At 58.9% G+C, this 15,419-nt stretch overlaps 1 protein-coding gene across 1 annotated transcript in view; it reads right to left on the bottom strand.

Moving 5' to 3' along the window:
* Positions 1-15,419, bottom strand: part of PLEKHG4B (pleckstrin homology and RhoGEF domain containing G4B) — an 81,174-nt gene that overhangs the window by 4,254 nt on the left and 61,501 nt on the right. Inside the window, 20 exon segments of the mRNA XM_047731344.1 lie at positions 1,142-1,402; positions 1,640-1,747; positions 3,174-3,354; positions 3,973-3,986; positions 3,989-4,036; positions 4,039-4,114; positions 4,116-4,142; positions 5,797-6,027; positions 6,103-6,192; positions 7,268-7,520; positions 9,931-10,103; positions 10,105-10,190; positions 10,193-10,490; positions 10,492-10,515; positions 10,517-10,647; positions 10,650-10,680; positions 13,428-13,578; positions 14,035-14,177; positions 14,794-14,892; positions 15,139-15,255. Of these exon segments, the coding sequence (XP_047587300.1) occupies positions 1,142-1,402; positions 1,640-1,747; positions 3,174-3,354; positions 3,973-3,986; positions 3,989-4,036; positions 4,039-4,114; positions 4,116-4,142; positions 5,797-6,027; positions 6,103-6,192; positions 7,268-7,520; positions 9,931-10,103; positions 10,105-10,190; positions 10,193-10,490; positions 10,492-10,515; positions 10,517-10,647; positions 10,650-10,680; positions 13,428-13,578; positions 14,035-14,177; positions 14,794-14,892; positions 15,139-15,255 (2,542 nt within the window).

The raw sequence follows: 15,419 nt of genomic DNA, 5'->3' as shown, positions 1-15,419 counted from the left end.
TTGTTGTCCCTCCATTTTGGGGCTTTTAGGTGTTTATGAAGCCTCTCGAAATTGTCCCACATGTCATCGATTTTCTGCCTTGATTCTCTGTGTGTCATTTTGGACAGTGTCTACCGATTTGTCTCCAATAAGTTATGCTTTCTGTTACCTTTCTGTTACCTGAGGATATGTCCACCCTAAGTACTGTGGCCTTTGTTCGTGCCAAGTTTCGTCCATCCTATCTTCCTGGTTGTGACCCAGCATTCTGGACATCAGGGATGTGGAACGCTGGTGTGAGTGCCGGGACTGGGAATTCTAGCGACCACCTCGGTTCTGGCTGACTGATCATTGCCCTTGTTACAGCCTGTTTCCTGCCTCCCTGCTCGCCTGGTACCAGCCTGTGTACCTACCCTGTCGGCTGCTGGGGATTTCTGTGACCCCATAAATCTCCTTAAGCTTTGTTCCAGGACGTGGCTGGATTCCCTACAGATGTCCTGTGTTCACGACATGGTGGCAGGTCAGCAGGGACGCTCAGTCCAACACCCTCCTCCCCCCTTGCAGGCCCCGCTCAGGACCCACCACCTCCCTGGGGATGGGATGCTGCCATCAGCTGCTGGGAACAGGTGTGTGTGTGTGTGTGGAGGGTACTCTCTCGTGGTCCAGGGATCTGGCCTAGACAGCCTTCCCAGGTGTGGTGCTCTCTGCTGTACCCAGACCATGGAGGCCTGTCCTGGCACGGGACTCCCCCGCTCTGTCCTCCACCGGGGGTCTGCAGGCTCTCTGTCCCACACCTGGGGGCTCTCAAGGCAGAAATCAGAGCAGTCACAGAGCCCCCATCACAGTCCTGTCTCTCACAGCACTACCTTTGGAGCGGGATGTCGTAGGTTTTGAAATCGCCTTTCACATATTTCATCTGTTCCTGTTTGCTTGTGTCTGGTTCTGGTTTGCTTGCTGTTTTAAACCTATTCCCTGTTACCTCGTCGTAGGTGGAAGTGACAGTTTTTGTTTGTTTTTTTTTTAATTAAAGAAAAACCGTAATGTGTTTGAAGACTCTTGGAAGTCTGTAAAAGCAAGTGACTTAGATGACCGAGTGAACCCCCCCACCCCTGGAACCAGCTGTTGGAGGCTGGAGTGGGCACGGTCTGTGCCTGGGCGCACTCACGCAGGGAAGGCGGGCTGCCGGGCTCCTGTTCCAGCTCCTCCTCCTCCTGGAAGCAGGCGTGCAAGTCAGCGGACCAGGGGCAGTGGGTGGAGCTCAGCAGGGCTGGGCTGGCCAGTGACTTCGGGCTCAGTGGCCCCAGGGCCAAGGATGACTGGCTGCCTGAGGAGGAGGTACTGCTGTCTGAGATGGTGGAATGTGGTCTCTTAAAGGGGATAGCATGGTCACAGAGGGGCACAACCACGGATGCTCCGGTCCGTAACTCTGGAACGGGACAGAAAGCAGGTCAGCCTGGCACTTGCTCTCCAAGTGCAGCCCAGATCCGAAGATGGAGTAGTCGTCTGGGAAACTGACCAGGTCCCTCCTGCTCAGTCCTGTCAGGCGTGACGTGGCCACCACCCATCCAGCCTGCTGTGCCGGCTCTTGGGGTCCAATTTGAGTACCAGGGGCCTGAGTCTGAGTCCATGGGACAGAACGGGGGGAGGGCTGAAGCCACGTTACCTGCTCCCTTCTTGACAGCCGGGCCACTTATGGCTGCATCGCTGGGCTGGATGTCCACGAACGGCTTGTCGCCTGTCCCCAGGGACACCATTTCTTGCATTCTGAGTTCTAAAATGGAGTAACGCAGGACAACTCTCCAAGCAGCTGCTTGGCTTTGATACCACTGCTGATGACACTGTACCCAACCATCCAGACCAGAAGCACGGCAGGGCCTGGCCCAGCGCCCTCCCCAAGTGTTACAGGGCCCCCGAGGGGCTGGGGCTCCTGTGCTGGTATGTGCTTCTGGTCTGGCCTCACCGTGGCCTTTCTCAGGGAGCTCAAGGAGCAAACCAGAAGAAGGGGGACACGGGACTCAGGGACTGGTGTCCGACTGGGCGCCAGAGAAGGGAGGGGTCCTCTCTCAGCATAAAGGACGGTGGGTCAGTCAGCCAAACCTGCAGGGGCACACGGCTACAAGACAGACAAGCTGACAGACATTTACATGGCTTTGACTACAGAGCATAGCGTGAGGGTCTGACAATGAGTTACTCCTGGGTAAAACCAAGCAAAGAAAACCAAAGATATTATTCCAGTTGGGGGCAGTGGAGAGGGAGGGGCAGGAAGGGAGGAGACTGCGGAGGGCAGTGGGGGTCAGGCCGGGGGGGATTCCTGCTCCGTGGAAGGGCCGGGTCCACTCTATGGGGACTGGGAGCCAGTGAGTGTCTGAGCCGAGTTGCAGGGCACACGTACGCATGTGCGAGTGTGGACATGCGTGTATGCGCGTGTGCATGGGGTGCTCTGCCCTCTGGAGGAAGCTGCTGGGGGAGGCCGTGCTGCGTCTCTGACGACAGGCCAGGACGCTGGCCAGGTGGCCGCTGAGAAAGGTCAGGAGATCGTGCTTCCATGTTAGGACACTGGGGCCCTTAGGGTTTCTCCCGCCTGGGCAGTCGGAGCAAAGGGCCGGCTTAGAGGGGCGGCCATGCAGATGGCATCTGTAGCAGCTGGACTGGGTGAAACACCGCCCGGCGGGTGTGAATGGGGGGGGCTCCAGGGATGAAATTGGGGGGGCAGAGGAGAGGACCAACCAAGGGGGCCAACTTCCAGGAGCAGGAAACCTAGGGGAATCCTGGCACTAGGAGCGCAGCACCTGATGGGGATGGCCCTCTCCTCCAGGGAGGCCACGAGCGGGCCATCAGCCCCATGTCCAGAGGGGCAGGACACTTTGACGAAGGGTGAGGCAGAGAGCAGTGGGCCTAAGCTGTCCCGGAGCAGATTATGACAACATCTCTGGAGTTCCCTGTGGGGATGGAGGTCTTGTAAAGGGTAGGTTTATCTGCGCAGTGATGGGAGGGTCATCCATTTCCACATGGATGGAGGAGCTCTCCAAGGGCCACCTGCTCCGTACTGACCCCAAACACCTACCCAGGTCCAAGCCCCACACCCCTGACCCCAATGCCCTGCCCTGAACTCAGCCCCTCACCCCGGACCTAAATCTCTACCCCGAGACTGGCCCCCTAAACATAGAGCTGGCCCTGGGTGGCCCTCTTCTGCCCACCTCTGTTCCGCAGAGCCTGCCGCCACAGGATCTGCCCTATCACGTGGGTCCAGGCTGACTTGACCTCTGCAGAGCTGGCTTGGAGAATGTAGGTGTCCCGGGACTTCCGCCGCCTGCGGAACCAGATCTCAAACCTCAAGCCGCTGTCTCCAATATTCTCCGTCATCCCAATTTCCGCCGTCTGCACCAGAAGCCGCGAGTGTCAGCAGTGTCAGCAAACACCGATCCGCACTTGAGCACACGACCCCTCCAGCAGACAGCTGACCGCAGCACCTCAGGAATGGAGCTCCTTCACCCGACACTGAACGGTGCAGGATGAACGGGGGTCCCGCCCATGTGCACTGGCTCCGTCTTGGAGCCTCAGTTTCCCCACTGGAGAAAGGGAGGCTGGACTGGCAGGCTCTATGGTGTCCTGAGGCTGTTGCACGGGACGGGGCCAAAGGACCCCCTCTGGTGTTCTCCTCTGCGTTGGCAGGTAAGGGGTTACAGGTGTGGGCTCCTCCTGGGGGCTCAGGAGCTCAGAACCTCCAGAGGGTGGGGGTCACACTTGGTGACTGGCCCAGGGGAAGGCCATCTCCAGTGTCTGCCTTCACCAAAATCGGAAATTAAGTTACCAGTTGAGACACTGAGTTTTCCAGCCACTGAAACAGCCCTGGGAACCGTAAAGGACAAATGTGTCTCTGCAGCTTTCAGAGCTCAGACACAGAAGCCCAGAAAATGAGTGTCACCCGTCCCTGCTCGTGCCCAGCAGACCAGGACCTGATACCCTGAAGCATCAGATGTGAGGCAGCCACGTTACCTTGAAGGACTGCTGTACGTGTAGGTGTCATAACCCCCTTCCACCTTCCTGGTCCTGCTAAACGGATGAGGTCTTCGAAGAGGAACACGTGCCTCAGGTGCTTCCTCCTCCCGCAGCACACGATGAACTCGTCCTGGCATCTCCAGTGGCCCCTGCTCCTTCAGACTCACCTGCACACGGAGCAAGCCTCCCTCAGGGACACTCGGACCTGCCCCGACCCCACCCTGACCCCCACGGAGAGGCCAGGGGCTGGGGGTAAACTGACCTCCAATGGCCGGTGCCTCCCCAGTGATGCCTGTGTAAGGAAGCCTCCGTCAGACCCAAAGGACACAGCTCAGGAGCTTCTGGGATGAACAAGTGTGGCTTCCTGGGGTGGGGGCATGGCCCTCTCCCCACACCGGGCCCCATGCCTCTATTCTGGCTGCCTATTCCCGAGAAAGGCCCCTTACAACAAATCAGGGATGCTGGAAGTGAGCTGTTTCTCTGGGCTGTGGTTGCCATGACGTCTGTGTATGGTGTGTCGGGGGCGTCTCGTAGGACGGAGCCCCTCCCCGTGGGGTCTTGCCCTATGTCTAGGGGGATGGTAGCGGGATTGAGCTGAGTTATTGGAAGCCCAGCTGGTGTCTGAGATGTGCTCGGAGGTATGGGGACGGCTCCACACATTGGAACTGGGGCTGAAGCCAGGAGGCCAGGAAGGGCCGCGCTCGTCTGCACGACGGTCGCAGCTCAGTTTTACCACACCTTCCACTCGAAAGCCCTGGTGTCCATTGGAACGGAAGCCCCGTTGCTGACACAGGGCTAGTCTCACTCGTTACCATGTAAACACCCGACAGGGACCCTATCACGAGTTCTGCACCCGAGCGCCCCTTGCCGCCAGACGTCCCCACAAGCTGCAGTCCGGGCTGGTGGCTATCTGGGAGGACGTGGGCTCCACACCCTGGCCAAGCCACGGCTCCCTTTGTGGTGTGCATTCCAAACCACAGAAACCCATGCAAGCTCTCTTGTGACCTCCCAGCCCATGGCCAGCCCTGTCCCAAATAGCTGGGCCTGCTGAATGAAGGGGTCCTGGGGGTGACCACACTTGGGGTGCCCTGTGTCCTCCACGGCCGTCCACGGAGAAATACACTCTGTGCTGGACTCCATCTGTGGCAGCAGTTGCAGCCACAGCTCTACCTTTCCTAGCTGGCGCCGGGGGTCCCCCGTCCAGCCCAGGTGGGGTCAGGGGGCAGGGTGTCAGCACAGCTCCAACCATACCCACACATTGGCCAGTTCACCTTGCAAGGGTCCCAGGGTCGGTCAGCAGGAGGACAGTCCACCCGGGAGCCGGGCCACATCACGGCAACCAGAGGGCCTGCGCTCAGACCGGCTGCTCATGAAACTCTTACTGTCTGCAGCGGGGCACATGCAGTTTCATTTTGTGCTAGGAATTCTGTGACTGTCCCTCCAGCTGTCCGAGGCATGGGGCTCTGCTGGAGAAAGGGCTCTTCTTCTGTCTATGCAAGGCCCGTCATGCCACCGTGTGGGGGGCACGGGCGCCGGGCCTTGGCGCCCCAGCAGAGAGGCTGGTGGCATGGGGTGAGCCGACGCTGGTCGGCCCCAAGCCATGCATCCCCTTGTTCTGAAGTCGCCCCAACAAGCGGACGGTGAGCCATTTAGAGCCAGGCACAGTTGCCTGGACACGGCAGCCATCCCTACCGCCCTGGTCCGCTGGCCCCTCGGGAGGCCTCAAGCTTCAGGAGACCCCCAAAGGAGAGCACGCGCTCTGACCCCAGGCCTCATCCTTCCCCATCTCAGGAGAGCCCGTCCGGGCCTCGGGGCACTTACGTCACAGCCTCGGACGGCGTCCATGGCCAGCAGGTCGTTGCCGTGACGCAGCTGGAAACGGACCATGTCCGCGGCGGCCTGGAGCTCGCGCAGCTCCTGCTCCCCGGCGGGGCAGCCGCCAGCCTCCCGCACCAGGTCCTGTAGCAGCAGCAAGTACTTGCCCATACGCTGCACGGGCTTCAGCAAGTAGGAGGCCAAGTCCATCTTGTCGCCCAGCTGCTGCTGCTTGTCCTGCAAGGGCCGGGGCGAGAGGGTCAGCCTGGGCCGGGGCGGGGGGGCAGAGCGGCTTGTGGGGTGGGGGGTGACCTTGAAGAAGGCGTTTCCGTGGCTGCAGAGCAGGGCGTCCGACTGGGGCTTGTTCTTGCTGTAGAGCGCGTACATGCTGAACTCTTCCTCCTGCAACAGGGGAGGGCGCCGAGCACCTGAGCTGGGGCCGGGGCAGTGTCTGTGCCTCTGCCCCACCCTCTGCTTGCAGAGCCCCACGGGCACGCGATGAGGAGGCTCAAGGTTGCATTAAGACCCTCTTGGCTTCCCAGCATGTGGGGGCAACTCGGGTTGATGCCAGAGTTCCAGAATCGGTCTTTACAATACAGGGTTTGGGGAAGAGGCGGAGGCCGGCCTGGGAAGGAGCATGGGAAGGGTTTGCCCCTTAATGGTCAAGAACCAAAGTTGTGTCAACATTTAAAATTCTCACCATTGTTGTCAATGTAAAGCAACACAGAGTTTGCCTTATGGCTAAAAGCACCTTCTTAGAAATAGCTGAAAAGACGCAACATGGGCTTTCTTTGACATGTCTGTTGTAATCTACATTTCATAACGCTGGGCCCAGAGCCACGTCTGCCCGCAGCCCAGAGGCCACTGCGTCCCCACTGCCTGGAGCACTGACTTGGTGAGAGCATGTTCTCTACAGACTGAATTCAGAATTTCACGAAGACCTGGGAGGGAAGAGGCTCATGTCCGCAGCTGGGAAAACACTCACTCATTAAGGAGAGAGCAGCCCCCCAGCTGGTGCATCCTCCATGAGCCTCCGTCGAGACCCCGACGGGGCTGCACGCCAAGGGACTGTGGAGGGCACCAGGTGGGCTCCCAGGGACAGGGAGCAAACTGATTTGGGGAGCTGCTTTGGGCCGATTACCTCGAGTAGTGAGGAGAGGGATGTGTGTGTGACCGTGCAGTGAACTCTCAGGGGCATGTGGCTCTGGGGAGCCAAGGGTGCCTTCGGGTGGCACCGAGTGACACGGCCAGAGTGATCAGACCCACAGGCTTCTCGTCTATTTTGGTGTCTGTTGATTGACGGGTCTTGCGTCCTGTTAGGGACACATCTCCTAGGCCTGGTTTGCAGTGATCCAAATCCCCTGAACCGTGGGAACTGCCAGAGCCGGGCTCTCCGAGGGCACCCTGGGCTGATGTCCCCTCAGCTGACCACACAGCCAGCTGCCACGCAGCCCAGCGCCCGGAGGGAGGGACTCACGTGTCTCAGGAACCCGCGGCCCGCTGCTAGTGGGCAGGGCTGGCAGCGCTCCAGCTCTGCCAGGAAACGCTGGCCGTGGAAGTCATAGAGCTTCTCCAGGTTCCCAAAAACAACGCTGCGCTTCCCTCGAAGGGCCTGGGGCAGGTCTGTTCTTTCCATTTCTGGAAAGTAGTTGTCGATGACGTACCCTAGGGACCTAACGTACTCCCTCTCCGTGGAGACCATCTCAGCCATTATGTGCTGCCGGCGGCTGCTGGAAGACAGGGGGTGGGTGGACCCTGAGGGCGGACCCCTGCAGGCCTGGCCTCACTTCGGGCCTCGGACACCCTCGGCCAGCGTCATTCCTGCCTCACACGGAGACGAGGTGCTCTGCAGGCCCAGAGGAGTGCGTGTGATTAGATGTGGGCCGCATGTGCACAGAACGTAAGCACTTCCTACGTGATCTGTCAGCGGCAAACGCTGTCTCGTGGGATCCTTTGACATAAACGAGTAAGAAGAGAAACACGGGGAGGAAGGCGTAGTAGAAACCAGTTGTGTGAAATGTCTCTATACTATTGGTCACGGCTGTCTAGGGTAAAAGATTCTTCTGGAAAGTGAACAAGAGAGACTCCCAGGACCCCGAACTTGAACCCGGGCCCTGTGGTCTCATCTCCAGATGGCTTGATGCCGGCACCCTCTGCAGGGACGGCTCTGGCAGTGGGAAGATTTAAACACGGCAAAGAAGCCTGTGCTGGGGACGTACAGGGAGATGTTTTCCAACGCCCACGGACTGCTAACCTATGGGAAGGCGCTTCTGGAAACCCAGCTTTACGTGGCAGAGACGTCTGACCTGGAGACCGAGGAGCAGCGGCTGGGGCTGAAATGGCAGAGCAGGGCCTCGGGGCCCAGGACGGAGCAGACGTGGGGAGCAGGGGAAGGCAGCTCCTTCCTGCCATGCAGAGGGCTCCCGGGCCCTGCTGGTGTGGCGTCCAGCCAGGGATGTGTCTGCGGCAGAAGGCACTTTTGGAGGCACCGAGGAGAGCCCAACCTGCTAGCATCAGGGTGCACCGCCCTCCCGTGGGACAGCGCTCTGCCAGAACGCTCCTGAATTAATCCGCAGGATAGCAGGGGGCTCGCTGACATTTTTCTGCCATTACTTGTATCTGCCTTTTTTCTTTTAAAGCTGGAAAGCAATCAGAAGCAACCACTGACAGGAAATACACCTGTGGCCGGAGAGGCTGCTGCCCACTTGCAGCCGGAGAGCTGGTTCCTTTCCACACTCCCATAACAGACTTAACAAATACCTGTGGCTCCTGTGGCGGCAGCGCTCCCGGCAGTGCTGGCACAGGAGGCCTGGACGTCCCCCCAGTAAACCCGGGGTCCCAGGACCCACAGCACCCCTCCTATCAACAGTTGCTGAAAACAGGCAGCCTTAAATATTTAAAAACAAAACTAGGATGGTCTGGCCATTTGGAAATGGACACTTGGCATAATGGCTAGAAATGTCTGCGGAAATGACTGCTGGCCGAGTGACAGGGACTCTCTCCGGGCAACTGGCCGAAGGCCTGGGTTTTCACGGAAGACTGGGTTAGTTTAACGCTCTTGACTCTGGGCCCCGGCACCTGAGCAGGACGTGCTCCCTCTCTGCTGTGCTGTGGGGTCCCACTACCAGACCCTGGGTTGACAGGTCCATGGCCTGTGAAAGGTGGAAGGGGGGACCTGTCCCCGGGGACAAAGGCAGGTCGCCTTCCTAAACCTGCTTGCTCCAGACTGAGGATGCCCACGGCGGAGCACTGGGCCTCCCAGCAAGTGGAAGGCCCCCATCCCTGTGGTCCGTGCCTTTAAAACTTTCAGGAGGAGCTGGGGGACTGGGAGAGTGCTTCCTCCCAGGGCCTTCCGAGGGATTCCAAACCCCAGGAAAAGCCACCCAGGGACTCCCCAATGAACCCTTCCTGTTCCACCTCAAGTTTCCGCCCCAAACAAGCTGCACCATAACCACCTGGAACCTGAAACGTGAAGGTGTGTTTCAGGGGAGTATGGTCTCTGTATGAGGAGGAAACGTGTCCACCACCAAACGAGCAAAGAAAGCTCGGACGACGCCCTACCGGCAGCCCGCCCAGCTCACTATATAGACGGACCAACGGCCCAAGGGCCAGGCTGGGATTCCAGCTGCCTGCACTCCCCGTCATTAGGGCTGGGCACAGTCCCTGCCCACTGTTTCCACCCCAACAGTCAATAAAATATATCTCTTTACACATATCTTCTTACAGATTAAACAAATTCATACGGACATCTCCATTCGGGCAACACACACACTTCTGACCTCAGGGCTGAGAGACATTTTTTCTTTAAAGTTTTTAAATTACTTTAAATTACTTCTCATATCCCAGGTGTGACTTGCTTATTGTGATTGTCTATAACGGGCCCCAGACGAGAGCGGTTGTTCAGCCACAGAGCGGGTGAGCCCGGTGCCCCAAGCCACGGAAAAGGAAGCAGTTTGCAGGGAGCCTGCCGAAGGCGGCGGGGCCAGCAGCGTCTCGTCTGAGCTCACACGAGAGTGTACTGCCTAGACCGGACACAGTGCAGCTCGAGGGAAGTTTGTGGTTTTCTATTTGGCCCAAGGCTTTGACTCTCTGGCACCACAGGGACCACCAGGCCAAGGGCTGGAGGGGGGCGCACCTCACCTTCCTGCTCGCCTCCTTCCGTCCTCCTCAGAGGGGTGGGTCCTGGAGGGAGAGGACAGACTCCAGTTCCGAGTGACCAGGGGGCCCTCGGCATGTGGCCTCGGTGGGGGCTTCTTCTCAGAGGCCACGGTGCTGGTCACCTCTAGGCCCCCGATGAAGACCCCGGTGTGGCCCTGGCCAGGGGGCGTCCCTGGGCCCACTGTCAAGCTGTGCGATCTCAAAGCTTCGTGTTTTCCTCATTTTCTTCAGGGGCTGTTTCCGGGGTGGGTGGTGGGTGTCTGGATGGGCTCGGAGGAGCAGGGGGTGCTGTCCTGTGGGGAAGGCATGGCTGGGGCCAGGGGCTCGGTCTCCTGCCTGCACGGAGGGGCTCGTCTAGGGAGGCCAGACAGCAGCTGGGCCTGCTGCCCAGTGCGGCTGTCTGGGTCAGGGGGTGGGCCCGGGACAGCTCACGGTTGCCTCCTCTCAGCTTCCGGGGCCAGCTCAGGCTCCAGGGCTCTCTGGTCTAGAGGCGGAGTGCCAGGGTCTGGGCCAACCCCAGACAGGGCCTCTTGGAAGCAGGAGTTGGGTCTGCAGCTCTAAGGGGTGGCTGCTGCCGCATCACCCGTGGGCCACACCAGGGCACCGCTGCCGTGCTGGCCTCGGGGAAGCTCTGCACCATCAGCTCTGCAGCCTCATGGGGACAGCTCTGCACACATTCCATGCCTGGCTCTGGGCCCGGAGCTCCAGGCGCTCATGGCTCCACTGCCTCCACTCCATCCACCTGCATGGCAAAGGACGGTGCCCGTCAGGGCTGTGGAGGGCTGTCACGGCCACCGCGGCCTTGGCACCCCATCCCACCTCATGCAGCCACGCCGCAGCTCCAGTAAACTGGTCACGCTCCTCCTGCTCTCTAGGTGCCCCGCATCAAGGACCAGTGGTGAGCCAGGTGGCCAGAGCAAGAGGAGGACCCCTCCGCCCACAGGTGCAGCAGTCAGCCAGACTTGCACTGAGGGCAGCGACGATGAGGTTGCGCCTGAGCCAGTGAGGTCTGACTCCTCCACGGCACCCCAAGAACAGGAGGTAGGGCTGTCCCAGGGCCATGGGATGGATGCCAGGCTGCGAGGACAGGTCCCACCCTGCTCTGGTCTTCCCCAACCCCCTGGGTCCCATCAGGAGGAGCTGTGCTGCTGGGGGCTCCAGGGTACAGACAATTCGGGGTGCTGGTGAGTTTGCAAGTGTGTGCCATATTGGACTGTCCTGGGGTCTGACCACAAGTGGACTCTTAGAGCTGAGCTGGTAAACACAGGAAAGTTCATGTGTTCCTTTTTGCTTGTCCTTTTGGGACAATGAGTACATTCCTCACACGGTGGCTGGGAGCCCAGGGCACAGTGTCGGGGGGTGCTGGCCAGCTGTCCCAGGGCTCAGCTCCTCAGGCCCCGCGGGGACCTGGCTCCCTAAATGTCCACAGCACATGAAGGTCTCTGGAGGCCATTCCACAGGGTCTCTCACTGCCTCATGGAAGTCAGACAGCTGAGCCCCCTGGCCAGTGCTCCCTCCCTCCACTCAGCTTGGCGGCCATGGTGCTCAGGCACCGTCGTGAAGTCCCAGATCGTGTCCTCTGGATCCTGGGAGCTGCTCTCCTCCATCAGCTGACAAGGACTGCTGCAGTCCAAGGAGCAAAGGGCCAACACAAGCCTGGCACCTGCTCTGTTTCTCTGTGTGAGTCTTCCCGTGTGGACACGCCGTCACCGTCGTGGAAGGTCTGGGACCCCGCCCTTGCTGCCGCGTGTTCTCAAGACACAGCAGCTCCAAGGGGCCAGGAACTTCCCTCCTCTTTCCAACCACGACATGATCTACATCGGAAAGGAAGGCTTTAATAATTTTCAACGTGGTGAAGGAGTCTGGCTCTATGCTCGTGGGGACCAAAGGAAAGCCGCAGACACTGCTGAGGGGCCGGCTCAGCTGGTTGCCACAGGCCCGCACAGCTGCCAGAGCCCAGCAAGCTGTGGCTGGCAAACACCCTGACGGCACACCCGCCTAGAGGTTTTCACTGCCGTCTCTACCTCAGGTCGCTTTCAGCCTATGGCGTCTCTGGGGCTCAAGTGCACAAGTGGACAGGCTGTGCGCAGAACTTTCCGTTTTGAAACTTGTTACTATGCTGAACGTACCCAGACGTCTTTTCTGGAGGATGGCACTAGGGTACCTGGGGCTATCTGGGAGAGCGGGAGGGGCCAGCGGTCAGCCCCCACCTGCACCACGGGGGGGACGGCAGTCCTTCACGGCACACGCGTCGGGGGTTAAGACGTCACGTCCGTGCGTGTTCCCGTGGGCTAGTGATGCCAGCGATGCTGGTTGTGAGGGGCCCAGGGAGAGGTTTCCAGCGGTGCGGCGACGGGCCTGGAGCTATGGCTGCAGAGCTGTGCTGGGTGGCCCCGCGCTCAGGCAGAGGGGAGCTGAGCACACGCTCTCTGTGGACGGGGCCATGGAGGAGAACGTCGTGTCTGGGTTTTCACAAACACCAGCAGCTTGAGAGCAGAAGAGCAGGAGCCGGTCAAGGAGCAGAGACCCTCAGACGCGCAGCCCCTCTTCCAACCTCCGGGAAAAGTCCTGGTTGGCTTCAAGAGTGAATGGAAAAATCCCAACTGTACAAGCCTTAGGACGGACTACCTCAGTTGTTCTGAAACCTTCAGGTAGGAAAGGCCATTTCCATCATAGCAAAGGGCGGTGACACACTGGGGCAAGTATCTGTCGCATGACCAGAGTGTCTGCGTGAGTCGTGCCTGTAAGCGTGAAGCTTCGAGCTGGGGAAGCGGCTGCTGGGTTTTTGTAGAGAAGAAAACAACCCACAGAGAGAGGAAGAAGGTCGACTGTGGTATAAAAATCCCAGTGCAGGGGTGAGGGACTTGTTTTCACGTCGGTGAGCAAGGGACACTGCCGAGGCGGCCGAACCAGGCAGGCTGCCTGCAGGCCCATCTGGCAAACGTGTCAAAACCTCGAAGACGGCAGGCCCCCACCCCAGCCACCCCAAGTCTAGGCGCCTGTCCAAAGCAAACAATCAGAAAGTGCGAACGATGCAGGCGCAGTGACGTGTACAAGGGTGGGAGACGGGAGAGCCAGGGACCTGGGCTGGAACCGAACAAGTGCGCGGAGGTCCAGGCCTCCACACGGCCCTGAGCGTGCTGGCCGTCCTGGGACTCAGCCTTGGGATGCCCTGGCTGTGGCCATCCCCCACCCTGACTGCCCCAAGGGACACACAGGCCTCCAGAGAAGGCCTCCAGCCACACTTGACCTTGCTCTACACTGTCCGCTGGCTGTGCCGGGGCTCCTGCTTCACTCACTCATATGGGAATAGTGATTGATAAAAGCACAAGGATTTAACTAGAAATATGTGCAAGCTTTTGAGAAGTTCTTCCATGCATACGTTCCCAGAGGAAAGTGGATGATAATGTAGTACATGGTGACAGTCGTTATTTCAGGAGCAGAGTCTCAAAATGTTCTCCTCTTCCGGCTTCTCTGACCAGGGCGCTTACCTGGCCTTGCCGCTCCTGGAGTGCCCTCACTCCCTGCAGCCTCTCCAGCTCCTGCAGACATCTGTTGGAGGCGAGGACAAGCCGATGTACCTCTTCGTCCACTTGGTTGTATAGCCTGGAGGCGGCCTCGATGGCATCCCTGGGAAAGAAAGTGTCAGAAAGCCAAGTTGTTCAGAGACATACGTTGTTGGCGACAACCTAGCGAAGAAAGCACAGCTGCGCTCTTGGCCTCCCTTCCGTCGGACACAGATGGAACGCTCCAAGGAGGTCCACAGCCAGAGCAGGAACAGGATGTGCTGGGAGTGACAGGTGCAGGGGTGTGGCGAAAAGTGAGTGGGCGGGCATGGCTCCCCAGGACAGAAATAGACAAAGAAGCCTTCCCCCAGGACCTCTGCTGAATTCCGTGGTGATGAGTTTTGCCTTCCACTTGAGCAGTCCCAGGAAGCTGCTCCTTTTGTTTGGAAGATACAAATGTCCATAGGCTCCCGTTCAAAGTGTGCCCGTTAGCAAGAACAGAGGTTTGGACCCCTGGGCGATGCTGCAGGTGACAGGAACAGACATTACTCTGGACGGGCAGCCCCAGCATGGCACTCACCGGCAGTCTTGGCTGGTGCCCAGCTGCTCCGTTCTCAGCCGCGCCAGCACGGCGCCACCCTCTAGTCGGAGGGCCACCAGGAGGGCATCTTCTAGCACACACTTCATCATTGCTTTGTGCTTGCCAATTAGGTCTGTGACTTCCTACATGGGGTGGGAGAAGCATGCCTAGAACCCTGTCCTCCACGGGGAGCGCCAGGTGTGACCTGCGTTCCTGGGTTTATCAACAAGCTGAAAGTTGGGCGGGATGGTGGAATGCACACTGGACTCCCACCCCAGCAGGGAGGCCGTGAGTCCCGGAGGTGCTCACCCGAGGGGCAGGCAAGACTAAGGAGAGGAGAAAGGAGGGAAGTGGGAAACTTGGCGCAGGAGGAGAGCCTGGCATTTGGACAGGTTTGTGTGGACCTTGCCCATATGCCCTGTACCCTGAGGTGTCTCCAGCCCAGGTCTCTAGGCTGCTGATTATCCTCCAGCCAGTCTGCCTCGGTGTCCCAGTGGTACGTACTCAGGCCTCAGTGGCACACCAGCACACGCGGTGGCTGTGTGGGGATTTCTTATTCGGGCATGGGGGGATTTTATTTATTTATTTATTTATTTTGGTGACAGAAAGAAGTGGTCTTTTGGAAGTCCTTTGCAAATTGAAAGGAATTTACAAGTTTAAAAAGGCTTGAAAATCCCTGCTCTGGATAATAGATTTGGCTAAACCTTGATGGTCCCACCCACATGCTTGTGAAATAAAATAAAATCCAGGAGAACTTACCTGTGCTGTGCTCAGGGTCCGGGGGGTATTCAGGGAGAGGACTGAATTCTGTAGGAAGACAATGGCATCCTCGCAATTTGTGGTGAAAGGCTCCAGCTTCTATTGTGGTGGGAGAAGCAGGAGAGGACAGACACAGTGTTAGTGTCCACAGAAGCACTGGGGGCAGCACCCGCCCTGCCCCTTGTGGGACTTCCAAGCCCACCACAGTGTGACTCTCCACAGCCCATGAGTGCAGCGTGGTGGGCACAACACATGGGGTAGGGCCACCTGTTTCAGGTGTGAGTGAAAACATCTGCATGAGGAGAAGTCCCAGGACACTGGCAGGTGCTGTGGCTGTGACCTTACCCTACGGAAGCAGATCCAGGCACTGTGGCTGTAGGGAAAGGAGCCATCAAGGTCTGCGGTCAGCTGCGAGCTGTCAACCAGCTTGTGCAAGGCCTTCAGGGAGCCCACTACCTCACACTGCCAAGGAGAAGCAGTCACTGGTTATGGCCACAGATGCATTCATCAGAAGGACCACTGTGATAGCTCACTCTGGGGAAGACTACCACTGACAGGATTGAGAGGCAGGTTTAGGGTCCAGTGACCCTGCTTTGCTGGTGGCATTAATGGGCTGAATGTAGTTG

The sequence above is a fragment of the Lutra lutra genome, chromosome 5 (assembly GCF_902655055.1).
Source record: "Lutra lutra chromosome 5, mLutLut1.2, whole genome shotgun sequence".
Taxonomy (NCBI): domain Eukaryota; kingdom Metazoa; phylum Chordata; class Mammalia; order Carnivora; family Mustelidae; genus Lutra; species Lutra lutra.
The sequence above is the reverse complement of the archived record's forward strand: the minus strand, read 5'-3'. Positions and strand labels throughout refer to the sequence as shown.